Raw genomic sequence first — 15,602 nt, forward strand, 5'->3', positions numbered from 1 at the left:
TGCAAGTTCAGCTGATTGGTAACTCTAAATTGTCCCTCGGTGTGAGTGAGAGAGAGAATGGTTGTTTGTCTCCGTGTCCCTGTGATGGACTGGAGACCTGTCCTACAGTGACTCTCGCACAGTGACTGCTGGATATGGACACCAGTGACCGCTGAGACGCAAAAAGGAAGAAGCAGGTAAAGATAATAAATATATGGATGGATGTTTTGCAGTTTTTTGCAGTTATACATGTTGATATCAATTTGTTTGTACATTTTGAATTCTAAACAGTGGGAGAAAAATGCTTCTTCTTACCCTGCTTTTGCTCCATTTACTACTTCATAACCCAGTACACATGAACTTTCCCCCCAAAAAAACTCCCTGCATTGCCATGCTTTAGTTACCCATCGTTGTTCAACCCAGTGTGACATTTGGTTAAGCTAAACACTCAATACAGTATGTGCCATTTAGAGCAGCTCCTAAGGCCATGCCAGCTTTGATTGGCCTCATTCCATGACCATCAGTCAGAGCTACATCCTTCCACCCCAATCACCGTCAAGCAACAGGAGGACCGGCTGTATGGCCGATTGATAGGGACTGAGAAAAAAAGGAGTGGGGGGAAGAAACCATTAACCTCCCTATCCATCTCACCCCCTTTTCTAACTGTATCAGCCTGCTCTATCACACCATCCTCTGGGAAAAGAAAGCGGAGTAAAACAGAAAGATGAGAGAAAGACAGAGCTATCTAGTAGCAGTGAGACTTCCATTAAGGCCGATAGGATCTAGCACAAGACAAGTGCACACTTTTTCTGTTAAGGCGCATAAACACACAAGCAAACACACATTAGAAAATGTGGAAAAACCACGAGAGATTGAAACAAAAAGGATTGTGGGAGAAAAGACAGGAAATGCAATTAAGGAAAAAGAGGAAGGGATAAGTGAGACTTCACCCCTTCTGGGTAATGATGGGAGATTTGGCGAAGCTCACTTCTGTCTCTAAAGGAATTATTTCTGCTCAATCCGTTTTTCTTTTCCCATCATGTCTGAAAAATAGAGGCTCAACATATATGTTTGTTTTTTTGATGAGATAATTGTGATGAAGTGATCTGGAATCAGTTGACATAGTAACTCGACAATTTTTTTTTAATTTCCAGGGAGGTAGATACTGGAAAAAGCAAACAAATTTCTTAAATTATGGAGTCACGCTGTAAGTATAGAAAACTGCATCACAATGCTTAACTATAGAAATAGTAAATGTTTTATAAATATGCATTTGATTTATTTGGAGCTTCAAAAAGTGGTTTTCTTAAAAAATAAAAAAAAAATACTGATTGAATTTTAAAATCCCAGTAAACACTAGTGTGTCTACATTGAAACATCATTTTTGGTCTGAACTATGTACCGGTTGTGTTTGAAGTGAGAAAGCTTGAATTATAAACGGAATAATGGGATTAAATTCAATCCTTTTTATGAGTAACCATGATACTAAAAACACTTCTTGTGTTGGAAAATGAACAACTTGAGTGTGAATGCAGCACCTACATACATGTCAGTGTGCAACAGTGCATGGAGAGCCATATTGGTAATCATACACCGTAAGAGCTTGACGCTGTGCTGAGAAAGGTGTTGTAATGTAATTTGAACTCTTGTAATTGAGTGCCATAGACCTACACTGCCATACCCAACCAATACAACCCCCTCCCTCGTCACAGTGCTCAAGTCTTTGCTTTGCTGCACCAGATCTATTAACATTTACATAACAATGGCCATCTTGCTAAAAGGGCCGTGTTTCCAGGCGTGGGCATACGAGCACCTACCTAAGCTTTGCAGACTGTCAAACCAGACAATGACGCTGGAGTGTTCATAGATCAAAATAAGTTAAGATTGGACTGATTCAAAAACATAAGGCTCAAGAAAAGTCTGATTCACTAGCTGATTTATCTACTAAGCTTATATACAAACACAACATGAATCAGCCACAGGTGGATAAATTGTAAAAAATAAAATAAAATCATATCCATATTCATATTTAGTCTACTTAGAACTGACTGATTAGCTGCATCTAGTTGACTGAAATGTCATAAACTGATGCGACCGGCTGTTTATTTTGAATGTTGATGTCAGTCGATGCTAATGTGTTTGCTAACGAGATTGGCCTTGAACCAGTAGTATATGAATGTAAACAGATCAACACAAACACCCACAGAGGACTGATGTCGGATGAAATCCTGTGGGTGAGATCTTAATTGATGAGGCCACGTTGAGACACCCAACAACACGAAAAAGGCTATTGTTTGCTATTGTAGTTACTCAACCTACCAGTAAATGGTACAAGGACTGTGTGTGTGTTTTGAATGAAGGGGCTGAGACTACAAACTCCTTTAGGGGGTGGAAAAGCTGCTGAAATGTAGAGAGGGAAAATGTTGATTGGAAAAACAGACAATTATGTTAACTAGCGCACAGATGCCTGCATACATTTATACAAAACGGTCTGAATGTTTTGTGCATCAGAATGTAGTCTTATAAAACTGTGCTTTAGAATTGGGTGATACAATAGATTCTGGTATACTTAGGTATCCAAAACTAGCATTATTTTGAAAACTGCCTTTAAAATGCTTATCATAAAATCCAGGGCATAAACAAAGAAGTTGAAACTGCTGACGTGTTTGCATATGAAGAAAGTACTTCTTTAAAACTTCTGCTGCCTTTCCTGCTTGGTGGTGGTATAATTTTCTTAGAAGTAATACATTATGTTAATGAAGCACAGTGCATTTTAATGTACAGGAAAACCAGCAAGTCCATTGCATTGTTGACAAAACAACTCGCTTACCAAAATCTATTACCAGTTTATTTGATATCCTGAAAACTACTTAAGTGTTTTCAATGACATCCTGTTGCATGCTCAATAATCCAGGTAGAAAAATGTAAAAAAAGTTAAGTCTGGTCCTCTGGACATTCAAAAAACAACAACAACAAAAAAGAAACGTTTCGAACGAAAGACGAAACGTTTCTACTTTTTTTGTTTTGTGTTGCTTTGTTTTGTTTTTTGAATGTCCAGAGGACCAGACTTAACTTTTTTTAGTGTCTTCAATGATAAATCTCATAGAAGTTACATCAACCGAATTTAGCAGAACAGTTTTCTACTTTTTATACCCGCTTAAATAATATTTCAGCCTCTGCTGGAGGCTAAAGAGCAGCAAAAGCAAAAACCTCAAAAAGTGAAAATTTTGTAATCTGTAACAATAAAAACAAACCTGATGTGTTGGAGATGACTGGACAAACAGAAAGAGCAGAAGCAGTGCTGGGTTCATACTGTGGAGAGCCTGTAATCCACAAGCTGATGGAAAAATAACACCCACTTCCTTCTATGTTCACTACAAGCACATCTTCACATCATGTTTTTATGTTGTCCCCAGCCCCGACCTTAAGACTGATAATCGGGCAGGATATAAAAACATGGAAGTGGTGATTTTTTTAATGTTACTGTAATAATATTAGTTTTGTTCATCCCACTGTCTATTTGTTCATTTTGTTCCATGATGCATTAGCCACGGAAAATACTTGTGTTGCATTTTCAATCTATAAAAGATCAAAATTTTATCAAATAAATGAATAAAATTCACAATTACATGAAATATGACAACCTTTTCTAGTCAAGACAGCAATACTGTATACTGCTGTGTAATTTCAGAAAAACTTGTAAATGGTCTGTACTTACAGAGCTCTTCTATCCAACTAGTCTACTCTAAGTGCTTTACAACACAATCTGTGCCCTCATTTACCCACACACACGTTCATCTCTACAAAGCCAATCTAAATAAAACATTCTACAGCTTTTAATCAGTGCTTTAGATCACATTCATACACCGATGGGACACACATCAGACGCGATGCGGGTTCAGTGTCTTGCCCAGGGACACTGACATGTGACAATGTGAACAAAAACTGACTAAAGCGTATGCATTATACATCATTTCCCCTGACTATATCAAGTGTTTTCCCCTTTTTCCAAGATACTTAATCTTGCTCAAAATACAAGCTGCCTTCTAACACTTCTTGTTGCTTTTAGGTATATGAGCACATGTATGTGTGTATGGGAGAAAATTTGGAAACTGCCAAACCAAACTGCCTTCTGGGGATAAATAAAATTGTCTGAATCTGAACACTAGACATGAATATTCATGCTCCCAGCAATTAGCCGCCACCACTGCACACTGCATCACTCTCATGCAATAGTGGTCATAAAAAAACAACAAAACATGCGTACGGCAATGTTGTTGCAACATTGATGAATAGCTGCGCACGTAGAAAAAGGAACAGCAGCTGTGGCATCAAATGCAGTCCAAGCTTTCTAACTTCTGAACTAAGAAACAGAAGACAAAATGATTTGACGATGAAAAGTCTCGACTGAGCCAAGACACCGTGAGATGATTTCTAACAGTGAGTTCTGCACAGGAGATGCTTCAAACGGTAAGTGTTGACTCCAAGGGTGACTTTGCTCTTAGAGAAGCTTCTCAGACAAAAAACAACTTCGGCGAACCAGAAGCACAACAACAACAACAACAATGTTCAAAAGCTAAGTAAAAAATAAAGTGTTCTTGTTTTTGTGAACGATAGCCGATGAGGCATGTGAGCGATGACGTGTGTGGAACATTTAGAGGAGACCGGCTGGATCCACATCATTGAGTCGTTGAGGGTTTATGTTTTAAGAATGGCAGCATTTGCACAAAGTGAAATCTGTAAACGTGCAAATCAACAAGCGCACGGCGAAGGACACAAAGTCACTGAGTGACTGCAGTCAGAAATAAAGTGATCTAAATTTCCTGCAATAACATACTGTCTCAAACACACACACACAGCAGGCTGTCCTCTCCTGCTGTCATATCCTCCATTGATAATAATGACAGTGATGAATATAGCTGGAATGGAGGGAGTCATAAATCACAGAACCTTGTCCCCTAATTCTGACTCACCGCCTGGGCCTCCATTGGTGTGTGTGTGTGTGTGTGTGTTCAAGGGTGGGGGGGGGGGGGAGACTTGTTGTGGGCTACGCATCACTGGATATGTCCACTGACACCTTAATGTGCTTGTCTTGTCTGAGGAACCCCCACGGGCAACCAACTACACATGGTGAGACTCCAAAAATGAAAGAAGCAGTTTGTGTTTCATGAAGAAACGTAAAAATATGGCGTGTTTACGGTCCAATTCCTCAGTTCCTGAGCTTTTCCTTGTTCATATTCCCAATTTTCTCTTGGCTCTAAATGTTCCACCTTTGCCTCCTGTATAAAAAGGACACATAGGTGTGTGTGTGTGTGTGTGTGCATATGTTGGTGGGCACAGCCGTGATGTAGAGAGATTATTAAAAATATGGGATCAGTAGAAGCCATTTGAGAGGGGAGGGCTCAAATTGGGCTCAGACAGAAACATGCAGTGTGTGTGGCTGTAGCAGCTGATGTAAGGATTTAAAAAAGTAGGGATGGGGTGCAAGGCTGGATAGATGGAGGGCAGAGGATAAAGATAAGGGTAAGGTGGAGGGAGAGAGAAGGGAATTACCCCCTCTAGTCATTAGTATTGCAAGGGGGGGTTAGCGTGTAGAGTCTGGCAACCATAGCCCCTTATTCTGCTTCACCCTTGAAAAAGATATCTTGATCTCAATGGGTTTTTATCTGGTTAAATAAAGGTGATGATGATTAACCCAAACCAGCTAACCATTAATGGGAATCAAACTCAGAGAGATGAAGTGGTGTGTACCAGTGTGACAGAGAGACTGTGTGTTTGCAGGGAGTACTGGGTGAGCAAAATGTCCTTAAGAAAGGGGTGTGTGTCTGTGTGTGCGTGCGTATATAAAGATTACGATCTTGAACTTTGATTCTTTTTAAACCAGGGTCTATAAATAACATTATATCTGTGACTGTGTTCCCTTCACAGTCTTAGCTGTCTGTATTTGTGCCTGTAGCAGATGTGTGCATTGATTTATGAGGAACCTCTGGGTTTCCCTTATTTCAGACTGAAATGTATATCCCATTCCTCTGGACTAATGTCCATTGTACTATAAGATGAGCTGATGGCACCTTGCAACACATTTACTGTAATGAAGAGTTTTGCTTTATTTGACAAGCGCTACTAGCAGCTACAGCTACTCATAGCTACAGTCTGACAGTTCTCTGAGCTATGTGCACTTTATTTACATGAATACACTGCAAGCTAACTTTACAGAAAATACTAGATTCAAAAGTATAAGTGTAACGTTAAAATGGCAGAAATAAATTTATAAAAGATGAGCTGGACTTTGGTGAAACATCACACTTGTTTTATTTTATTTTTTCATTTACCCTTTATTTATACAGGTAGTCTCATTGAGTCCCGAGAACTCATTTTCAAGGGAGAACTGTTTGGGAGCAGATGGTGGGGGTTAAGGGCCTTGCTCAAGGGCCCAGAGTGGGGCAAAATGAGAGTGGAGGCAGGTGTGTCACCTTTTCCACCCACATTTTGATGTCGTCAGTCTGAGGAGTTGAACCTGCGACTTTCCAATCACAGGCCCTTCTTCTCTAACCTCTGCACCACCACTCCCCAGAGTCGACTGGTCAAGTGTCGGTGCTTGTAAATGTTTATTTCCAGACTATGTCAGTACTCTTCAGATTTTATGTCCAGATCAACACAGAAAGAACTCATTATGCACCTTCTTGATTTTATCCCCCTCCACAAAACACTTCTAGTCAGACCTGACGTTCTTCCTGTCTAGATGTAATGTACTTAAAGACAGAGGCAGCATTTGGGGGGTGGGGGTGAAGCCAACTTGCCACTGCTATGCCTCTGACCTGTCAAGTGTGTAACAGTCGAAGCAGTCGATACATGAAAGTGTACGCTGGTATCACGGATCAAGTGTGTGATGTAGTGACGACAGACGATCTGTGCGACCCGCCGGCTGCAGGATTTATAATGACAAATGTGTGACACGTAGTTTAAGTGTGGGGCTCCACGTCAACACAGCTGAATTATACCTCATTCACTACTGCTCAGGCATATCCTGAATTTTAACTCCCAATTTGTTTTGTCAGACCATTTAGTTTAATTTAGTTAAATTTCTAATTTGTAGATGAAACGATCACTGAAGACGATGAAAACTAGAAAACGTTTATTTCAACAAAACAAGTGTGCACTGAAATGCATGACGCCTGATGCTGCTTATGAGCAAGCCTCAGCAGACGTCTTCGAACTGCTGAAATTTAGGCCTAAAATCATTTGAAACCAACATGCATCTTGACAGGAGTTGCACAAGAAACAGGAGTCACAGCATCTCCTGATGGTCATGAACAATTATAGAAATTTAAATGGCTGCAATATGATGAAGTAATCAGGGAAGTAAAAATGATGGAAGACTAAATACTAATGTAAACAATAATGTTAATATTTTAAGATGTAGCACTTTTCAGAAGCACATCTCTCCAATGTGGCTTGTTGTCAGACAAGGACTCGTTCCTCTCATCTATTACTTCACTGACAGAGCTAGCAGATATGGGTGTTTTGTGTTTTGTGTGTGTGAGGCCTGCACATCTGTGTCTGTAGCCAGGTGGATTAGTTCACGTGCTTCGACTGTGGAGGCCGAACACTAGAGACACACAAACTTAAAAGATCTGCTCAAATTATGCCAACTATGTGTCTATAACTGCATGTGAAAAATAAAAAGTTAAATAAGTATGTAAGTAAATCAAAACTAAATATTGCAAATTATTTTATTTAAATTTTTAAATGATTAAATCATTATATCAAGAAAAACACCTGAAAGTCAAATTATTAAACTTTAAATTTGTATCTATTACTTGCATTATTGGGCAGCATGATGGCTCAGTGTTTAGCTCTATTGCCTCACAGCAATAAGGTTCTGGGATCAATCCCCGGCTTGGACCTGGGTTTTAAATGTGGAGTTTGCATGTTCTCCTTGTGTGCATGTTTTCTGTGGGCCCTCCCGTTTCCTCCCACAGTCTAAAACAGCATGTTAGGCTTCCTTCAGGCCCAGGCCTCTCTTGCAAGAGATCTGCGCTCTCAGTGGAATTTGCCTGGTTAGATAAAGGTTAATAAACAACAAATAAACAAATAAATGATTAATGTCGTATTATCTAAAAGACAAATAATTAAATACATCAAACTTTAAACTGTTTTATTAATTTAAAAATGGCATAAATAAAATCATATAATGTATTAGGATTCAAGGATCCAAGGTTCTTTATTTGTCATCCGCACCCCAAGTGGTACATGTGGTGGATCAGAATTATGTACACAGGGTCCCAGTTACATCCAACAATAAAACGTAAAAGAAAAACTGCAATAAGATCTAAGATATGAACTAAGAAAAACATCAACTAAATGTACACTAAGCACTCATAACATAAAAACATTACATTACATCGAACAGCAGCACGAACATGAGTCTGTGTGAGCAGATGAGCACGCATGAACATCAACATGAAACAGATCAGCAGCAACATGAAGCAGATCAGCAGCAACATGAAGCAGATCAGCAGCAACATGAAGCAGATCAGCAGCAACATGAAGCAGATCAGCAGCAACATGAAGCAGATCAGCAGCAACATGATGTAATTTTTTCACAGTGATTATTCTGGTTAGAGATTCATGAGTCTAACAGCCTCAGGGTAGAAGCTGTTCCTCAGTCTAGTGGTTCTACACTTAATGCTCCTCAACCTCCTTCCTGAGGGGAGTGGGGCAAAAAGTGTGTGTGCTGGGTGAGTGAGGTCCTCTTCATCAGTATTATTATAATAAAACATTATTGAATGACAAGACTACCCTTCACCTCATAGGCTTAAACATCTATGCTATTCATGTATAAGTTATGCATCATATTCATAAATACAAATATTTACCTATGTTAAGAAGCAGATCAATATTGTAATCACTGGACCATTGTGATCTAATTAATACATTATTAAAGCCTGCTGCACTTTAAGCTGCAGAAGTATGAGGGCAGTGTTTTACCATATCACATTTGCTGACATCTCCATTATGTCTCTATAAGCTTAATTAAAGCCTAATATTTCAAAAACCGTACATAGCACCAACACAAAAAGTCAAACAAACCATGCAGCACTAGGTTTATTGCAAAAACCAATGATGGAGGAGGAGGAGGAAGAAGAATACAGAAGAAAAAGATAATAATATTAATATTAATAGTGTTGGTGTTGCCGTTATTATTATGAAGAGAAACAGAATGACAATATGCACACTAAGAAGAGCAAATATTTACGGGTAATGACAGGCTTTGGTTCTGACAAACTACAGAATAAAATGTCCTAAACAACATCTTCAAACAGACCAGGGGCATACATCTCATGTCTTTTGTTGTAACAACCAGTTTCACTGCAAATTATACAGAAATGTTCCTAAGATGTACAACCCAACTTTCCTTTCTTGCCCCTCCCTCTTTCACTGCTTCCTTCACTCACCGCACTAATGAGACAGAAAAACGAGGGGAGCAGCTGGGCCTGGGGAGCGACAGAGATGCAACATGCTCTCCTCCACCTCCCCACTCCCTCCCTTCATTCGTCTCACCATTAAAGTAGAGCAACCTTCACCAACTGTGGGGCTCCTAATGACCACATAAACACACACACACCACATGTGACCTGTGCCACTCCCTGTATGTCTCTGAACGTGTGTAATGTCTTGATATAAGTGAGCTGTCAGGGTGGTAACACGTAGCTCGTGTGATTTTGTGCAATTAAATTGACTGGGAACGTGTTAGGCAGCAGCTTGGTAGGTTAAAATGTACACAAATATTGACTAATGGGGTGAGGTCTGCTCTGGAACGCTGACATTGAGACCAGTTTGAGGTATATGATTGCATAATCATCAATGAACGTACCTGTCTGTCAGTCAGTGTGTAGATGTGCTGCTGGTCTGGACTGAACAGCATGTCTCGCAGTAAGGGGCTTCCACTCTCACTGACGGTCACCTTCTCATACAGAACTGCTGGACGGCTGGAGCTCACGGAGTTCACCAGAATCTATAAGAAAATACACAAAAATCCAAATTAGCCATGCATTTGACATATAGAACATTCAAGATTCTTTATTTGTCATACGCACCACATGTGGTGCATGTGGTGGAATGAAACTGTGTACACAGGGTCCCAGTTACATCCAACAAAGTATTAAAATGTAAAAGAAAACAGTAATAAGATCTAAGATATGAACTAAGAAAAAAGTTAACAAAAAAATAAAATACACTAAGCACTAATAGCATAAAAACAATACGCCGAACAGCAGCACGAACATGAGTCTGTGTGAGCAGATGAGCACGTATAAACACAGCAACATGAAGCAGATCAGCAGCAACATGAAACAGATCAGCAGCAACATGAAACAGATCAGCAGCAACATGATGTGATTTTTCACAGTGATTATTCTGGTAAGAGATTCATGAGTCTAACAGCCTCAGGGTAGAAGCTGTTCCTCAGTCTAGTGGTTCTACACTTAATGCTCCTCAACCTCCTTCCTGAGGGGAGCGGGGCAAAAAGTGTGTGTGCTGGGTGAGTGGGGTCCTTAATGATGCAGGCTCTTCCTGCATCTGGAGGTGTAGATGTGTCTGTGATGGTGGGGAGACTGACTCTAACAGACTTCTGTACAGCCTTCACCACTCTCTGCAAAGCTTTTCTTTCTGCAGCTGTGCTGCCTCCATGCCACACGATGATGCTGAAGCACAGCAACATACTTTATCCGAAGCATAACTTAGCAAAATAAATACAGGCTTTATGAAAAGTTGAAACGGTTAAAGGTTGAGAAACTAAAACTAAAACCTGTGTAGATAACGCTTTCTTTAGGACAAAGAGTTTAATTCTAATCAGGTTGTCGAGCTTACTGCCAGTCCGAGTGGAGTAAAGACCAAAATGGCTGCCGTCTTAAACCTACTCCAAACAGTTTCATAGTAGCACATGCTACATCTAGCTGCTGCAGACTCCACTCAGACAAGCCATTGACTCATCAATCTAGTCAAAATGTATCTGTATTTCTCCAATGCGAGGATGTTAAGAGTTATCTAAAACAATATATGTTACAGTTGATCTTTTTTCTACAGAACTCTACTTTAATGTATCTGAACTGTAGTCAGTATATAAATCAGGATAAAAGGGAGTTTACTTTTAACAGTCGTAGCACAAATTATTTTTCATTTTTGCAAATTTTGCAGCAAAATAAACATTGCCACATTTATTTGCCTTCTCACAACTTAAATAAGTCGCAGTTGGTATTCCAACAAGATTGTACACTTGCATTTTATCTTAGGACAAAAACCTAACACCTTAATTCAAAAATGCATCTATGCCATAAAGCAAAAAATGGTGCAATCGCACACCAAAACACTTGCAGAAACCTTAAATTATTTGTGAGCTTCCAAGCCTAATTTGCCCAGATTTGTAACATAATGGTGCAGATACAAGACAGGAGATTGGCTGGCAGCAGTCGTCTCAGCAGCAAATGAAAAGCACAGAGCGTCAGAAGGGGGGAGGGCAGGTATCAGCTCTCTATTACCGAGCTTTGTAGACCTGTGTCGCTATCAGCCCACAGTGACAAGGGAAGGACAGCAGACAATGACTAGCTGGAAAATGATCCTGGACATACAAACACACACACACACACACAAAGACAAATGGGTTCACATCCAGATAGATGGAGAAAAATGGGATGAAAAGGTGCATACACAGACAGACAGAGATGGATGTTCAATGGTAATACTGTATGCACTTTGAGTTGTACACACACATGTGCATGCACACACACAACACACACACATATAAAGAGAGAGAGAGAGAAACACATGGTTAGATGCTGGAATAAAACATGTTTTATGATGGAGGAATTTATTTACAATCTCAGCAAAAGAAACCAGAGGCAACAATCCCATTATCTCTCACTGCTTTGGTGTGTTTTGTGTGTCTGTTTGTGTCTGCTACGGCGAGATGGAAAGATAGAGTGAAAGAGCTCATAAGGCGGTGATAAAGCACTGGAGATGGGAGGAAATATGGATGTTATTATCTAGATAATGGGCCCGTAAACAAAAGATACATTTCATTCACGGATGGCTTGTATCTAAATGTACAGATGTGTGATACCAACACACACTGCCACACAGTTGTTTTATAAACAAGTACAAGGAAAAATAGAGGATGACATGCACAGGGAGGAAGGAATAGCTTTAGTTCTCTGAGCTTCCTGCATCGTTTTTTGACTTTCTTGAACAAATACAAAGCATCTCCACTTCACTGGCTAATGATGACCAGTCCAAACTTGAACTGGTTTAACAGACAAACTAGATCACACAAAGAAACAAAGTCAATTTTTCAGTCAGCCGGTCTGATTTCTGTTCGTATCCATCTGCTTGTCAATTTGTTTTGACTCTAGTTTTCAGAATGCCCAAATTACAAACTGTTCTTGTCATGTTTCATTTTACTTTCCTCATTTAGCTTAAAATAAACCTAGCATTATATTTAAAAAAAAAAAAAGCAACAACAACAAAAATCATTTTGTCTTTTTTCCTGGCAATAAAAGTTGAATTCAAGATTTCTCCATGCAGTTGAAGATGCAGTTCATCTGCAGTGCAAACATTTAAAAAATGTGCGGCCAAACCAATAGCGATGAGAGAGACAGAAAAAACGGGAGGGTGAGAGTGGGTGACGTGCGAAAACGTCAGTAATAAATCGTTTCAATCAATTCATTCTACAGGCGATGCAGCCAAGGTTAGCCTGAGAAACAGAGAACAAAAGATTGTAGAATCTATAGACTGAACAGATGGATGGAGGGATGAAAAGGAGGATAAATGGAATGCATAAACATTTAAATGCATCAGTGTATGAAAACACTGTACAGTTCTATGCAGAACCGATATGAAAAGTTTAATGCTAGTTAAAAAGCAATGTGACCAAAATACAGTATGTGCTGAATCGCATCCTATGTACAGTTTATTTTTTTTACATTTACCTAGAGGTGCATGTAGTGTAAATATGCTTTATAACATGACTAGTTTAAATATGGGTCCATGCACAGCTTTGTGAATGCATATAAACCAAACTGAGATGTTGCTGCAACAGAAAGTAACAATAGAAAAAGGTGACGCTTTTTCATTGTTTTTTTTATTTTTTATTATTATTATTTATTGAATTGCTTAGATTTCCAGTAAGTGCTTGATGGATTCACAGAATGATGCTGTGCTTGTGCTCCATAACCATTCTCTTATCAACATGTATAATGTAACAATAACAAACTTTAAACACATTAGAGACAGTGCTATAAGTACGAGGGGCAGAACAGCAGGAAGGAGGAAAAACAGAGACAATAATTGAAAAAAAAAACTAAAACCATAGGGTGTTAACTTACAGCAGAAATGTGCTTATTTATTTATGATGTTTATGTAAAAGTTAAGATTTTAGCCTGATATTTTAGCAGTATTCAGACTACAGTAGTTCTTCATTTATCATGGGGATTATGTACCCTGAAGCCCTGCGATAAGTGAAAAACTGCAGTAGTACAAGTAGTAAGTAATAGTTTATTTTAGTATAAAAGGTGTTTTAAACCCTTCCCACACTCTTGCAATATTCTAAATAATGTTTACAAACTCTAAACGCTCTAAAAGAGCACAGAACATGATTTCAGCTCCCTGCCTCTGGCTGCACTCTCGGCCACGCCCACTTCTCCACTCTGCACAAGATCAGCTGATCAGCTGCAGGGGGAAGCTTCCCCCACAGCTGTGGGCTGCACACAGGTGCTAAATCATTTAAAATTATTTACTTTAAATAAAACATGGCATGCCGATCGTGCGGCTCATCCATCAATCAGCCAATTGTGGCATGTCCAATCTTATTTTGAAAAACTGCGATAGAGCGAGTCCGTGAAAAACAAACCACAAAGTAGCGAGGGACTACTGTACTTCCATGACTGAAAACTGCTGTTCCTTCCTTGAAAGGGAATGGTTATTAGCTCAGAAAGAATTTGGGAATAAACAGATGTGAAGGACATGTTTCTATTACAGCTGTGCTCTCCGAGGAACCAGGTCCCTACAGCGCTAAGAACAAATTACATTTAATATCAAATACTTTATAAGAAAAACAAACTCAACACTAACTTTAGCTGCATTCCTTCTAACTTGACCATTTTTTATTTTTCAACACCCTCCAAGGATTTAAACACTTTAAAACTTTGCCAAATGATATTTAGCAACTTTGCGCAGTAATTGTATATATGACTGCAACCAAACAAGCCAACAATTTCTAACAAAGTCAAGTCAGGTCCTCTGGACAAATTCCAACACTTTGTTTTCATCATCAACATGAAGCCGCCACCCATCACCATCCTCCTACAACATCCAACTTTCATTTTTCATTTGTAAAATAAGCGTAACATACGCTCTTTCAGCGTGCCGATCCACCAAAAAGCCCCCAGTCTTGAGTTTTATCTGTACCAGGCAGGCCTGGTTAGCTCTGATAGAAACACTGGTGATAGGGAGGCTGAGAAAGTTGAACGATAAGACGGTGGCTTGCCAACCAAAATGATGCCTGTCATAGCTGCGGGTTACAAGTGATTTAGCTGGTGTGAATTTGAGAGATTTTATGGCATGAATGTATTATGGGATAAAAGGGAAAAAGAACAAGAGAAAAAGGCTAAATTGAAAGATGCAGAAGAGGCTATAGTTGCTAAATTTGTAAGAAAAGAGGGGCATTAAACCCCTTTTTTTACTTCTTTTAGCGAAACTATTGGTAAACTGAAACATAAACGGAAGTAAAAGCATAACATTAAAAGGTATATAGAGGTAAATAAAATGCTCAGTGAAAAAGAAGTGAACTCGTTTGAAATGCACAAGAATAATCCAGGTGTTCCTGGGTCTGTCTGAGGGCTGGAGAGCACAGAACTTTTGGTAATGGCTTTGACATTTCAAAGCAGTGTGTGAACATAAAGCACACTCGGTTCTCTAATGGCCTGCTGCAATGAACTCACACAAATAGGAACATACACTCCCCAAAAAATGAGATAAACTTGACATAACTGTGCAATCATGCATAATGGCAACCGGCCCCATAGTCCTGCCTTTGATGTGACAGGGGGCCCCAAGTGAATGTGCAAGTGTGTTTTAGGGGGCCACGTTGAAATGAAATTTTGCGCGGCCCTTTAAAGAACAAAAGAAAGCGAAAGAAAGCAAAGAGAGGTTGATAACCAGAAGGGAAAAAAGATGACAGGCTTCCACAAGCTTTGAATTGTGTGAAGGAGACATAAAAAATGAGTGAGCGAAGAGCAGAACAATACCCTGAACTGACTTGTGGCCTCGTCTTCCTGGCATATTGTATGGCTGCATTGTTTTCAATTTAATCACATAAACTGATTAAACGCTGCAGGAAAGCTATACACTTGACCTCCAAGGCAGAATTTTAAGACAAAAATAACGTATGAAGCTGAGTTTTTATAGGTAAAATGAACAAGCAGTACTTTGGGATGTCATAAATAATAAACATTAGATATTTTAAGTATTGTGTTGATAATATGGATTTATTTACAGTGTACCACAGTGTGTGTGTGTGTGTATATATATATATATATATATATATATATATATATATATATATATAT

At 39.2% G+C, this 15,602-nt stretch overlaps 1 protein-coding gene across 2 annotated transcripts in view; it reads right to left on the minus strand.

The window, feature by feature from the left end:
• LOC119411689 (plexin-A1) overlaps positions 1–15,602 on the minus strand; it is a 198,504-nt gene that overhangs the window by 118,202 nt on the left and 64,700 nt on the right. For both annotated transcript variants that reach the window (XM_037678600.1, XM_037678599.1), the window contains exon 3: positions 9,857–9,997. In XM_037678600.1, the coding sequence (XP_037534528.1) occupies positions 9,857–9,997 (141 nt within the window). The remainder of the gene's footprint in view (positions 1–9,856; positions 9,998–15,602) is intronic.

This window comes from Nematolebias whitei, chromosome 7 (assembly GCF_014905685.2).
Source record: "Nematolebias whitei isolate Nwh7 chromosome 7, NemWhi1, whole genome shotgun sequence".
In the NCBI taxonomy this organism is placed as follows: domain Eukaryota; kingdom Metazoa; phylum Chordata; class Actinopteri; order Cyprinodontiformes; family Rivulidae; genus Nematolebias; species Nematolebias whitei.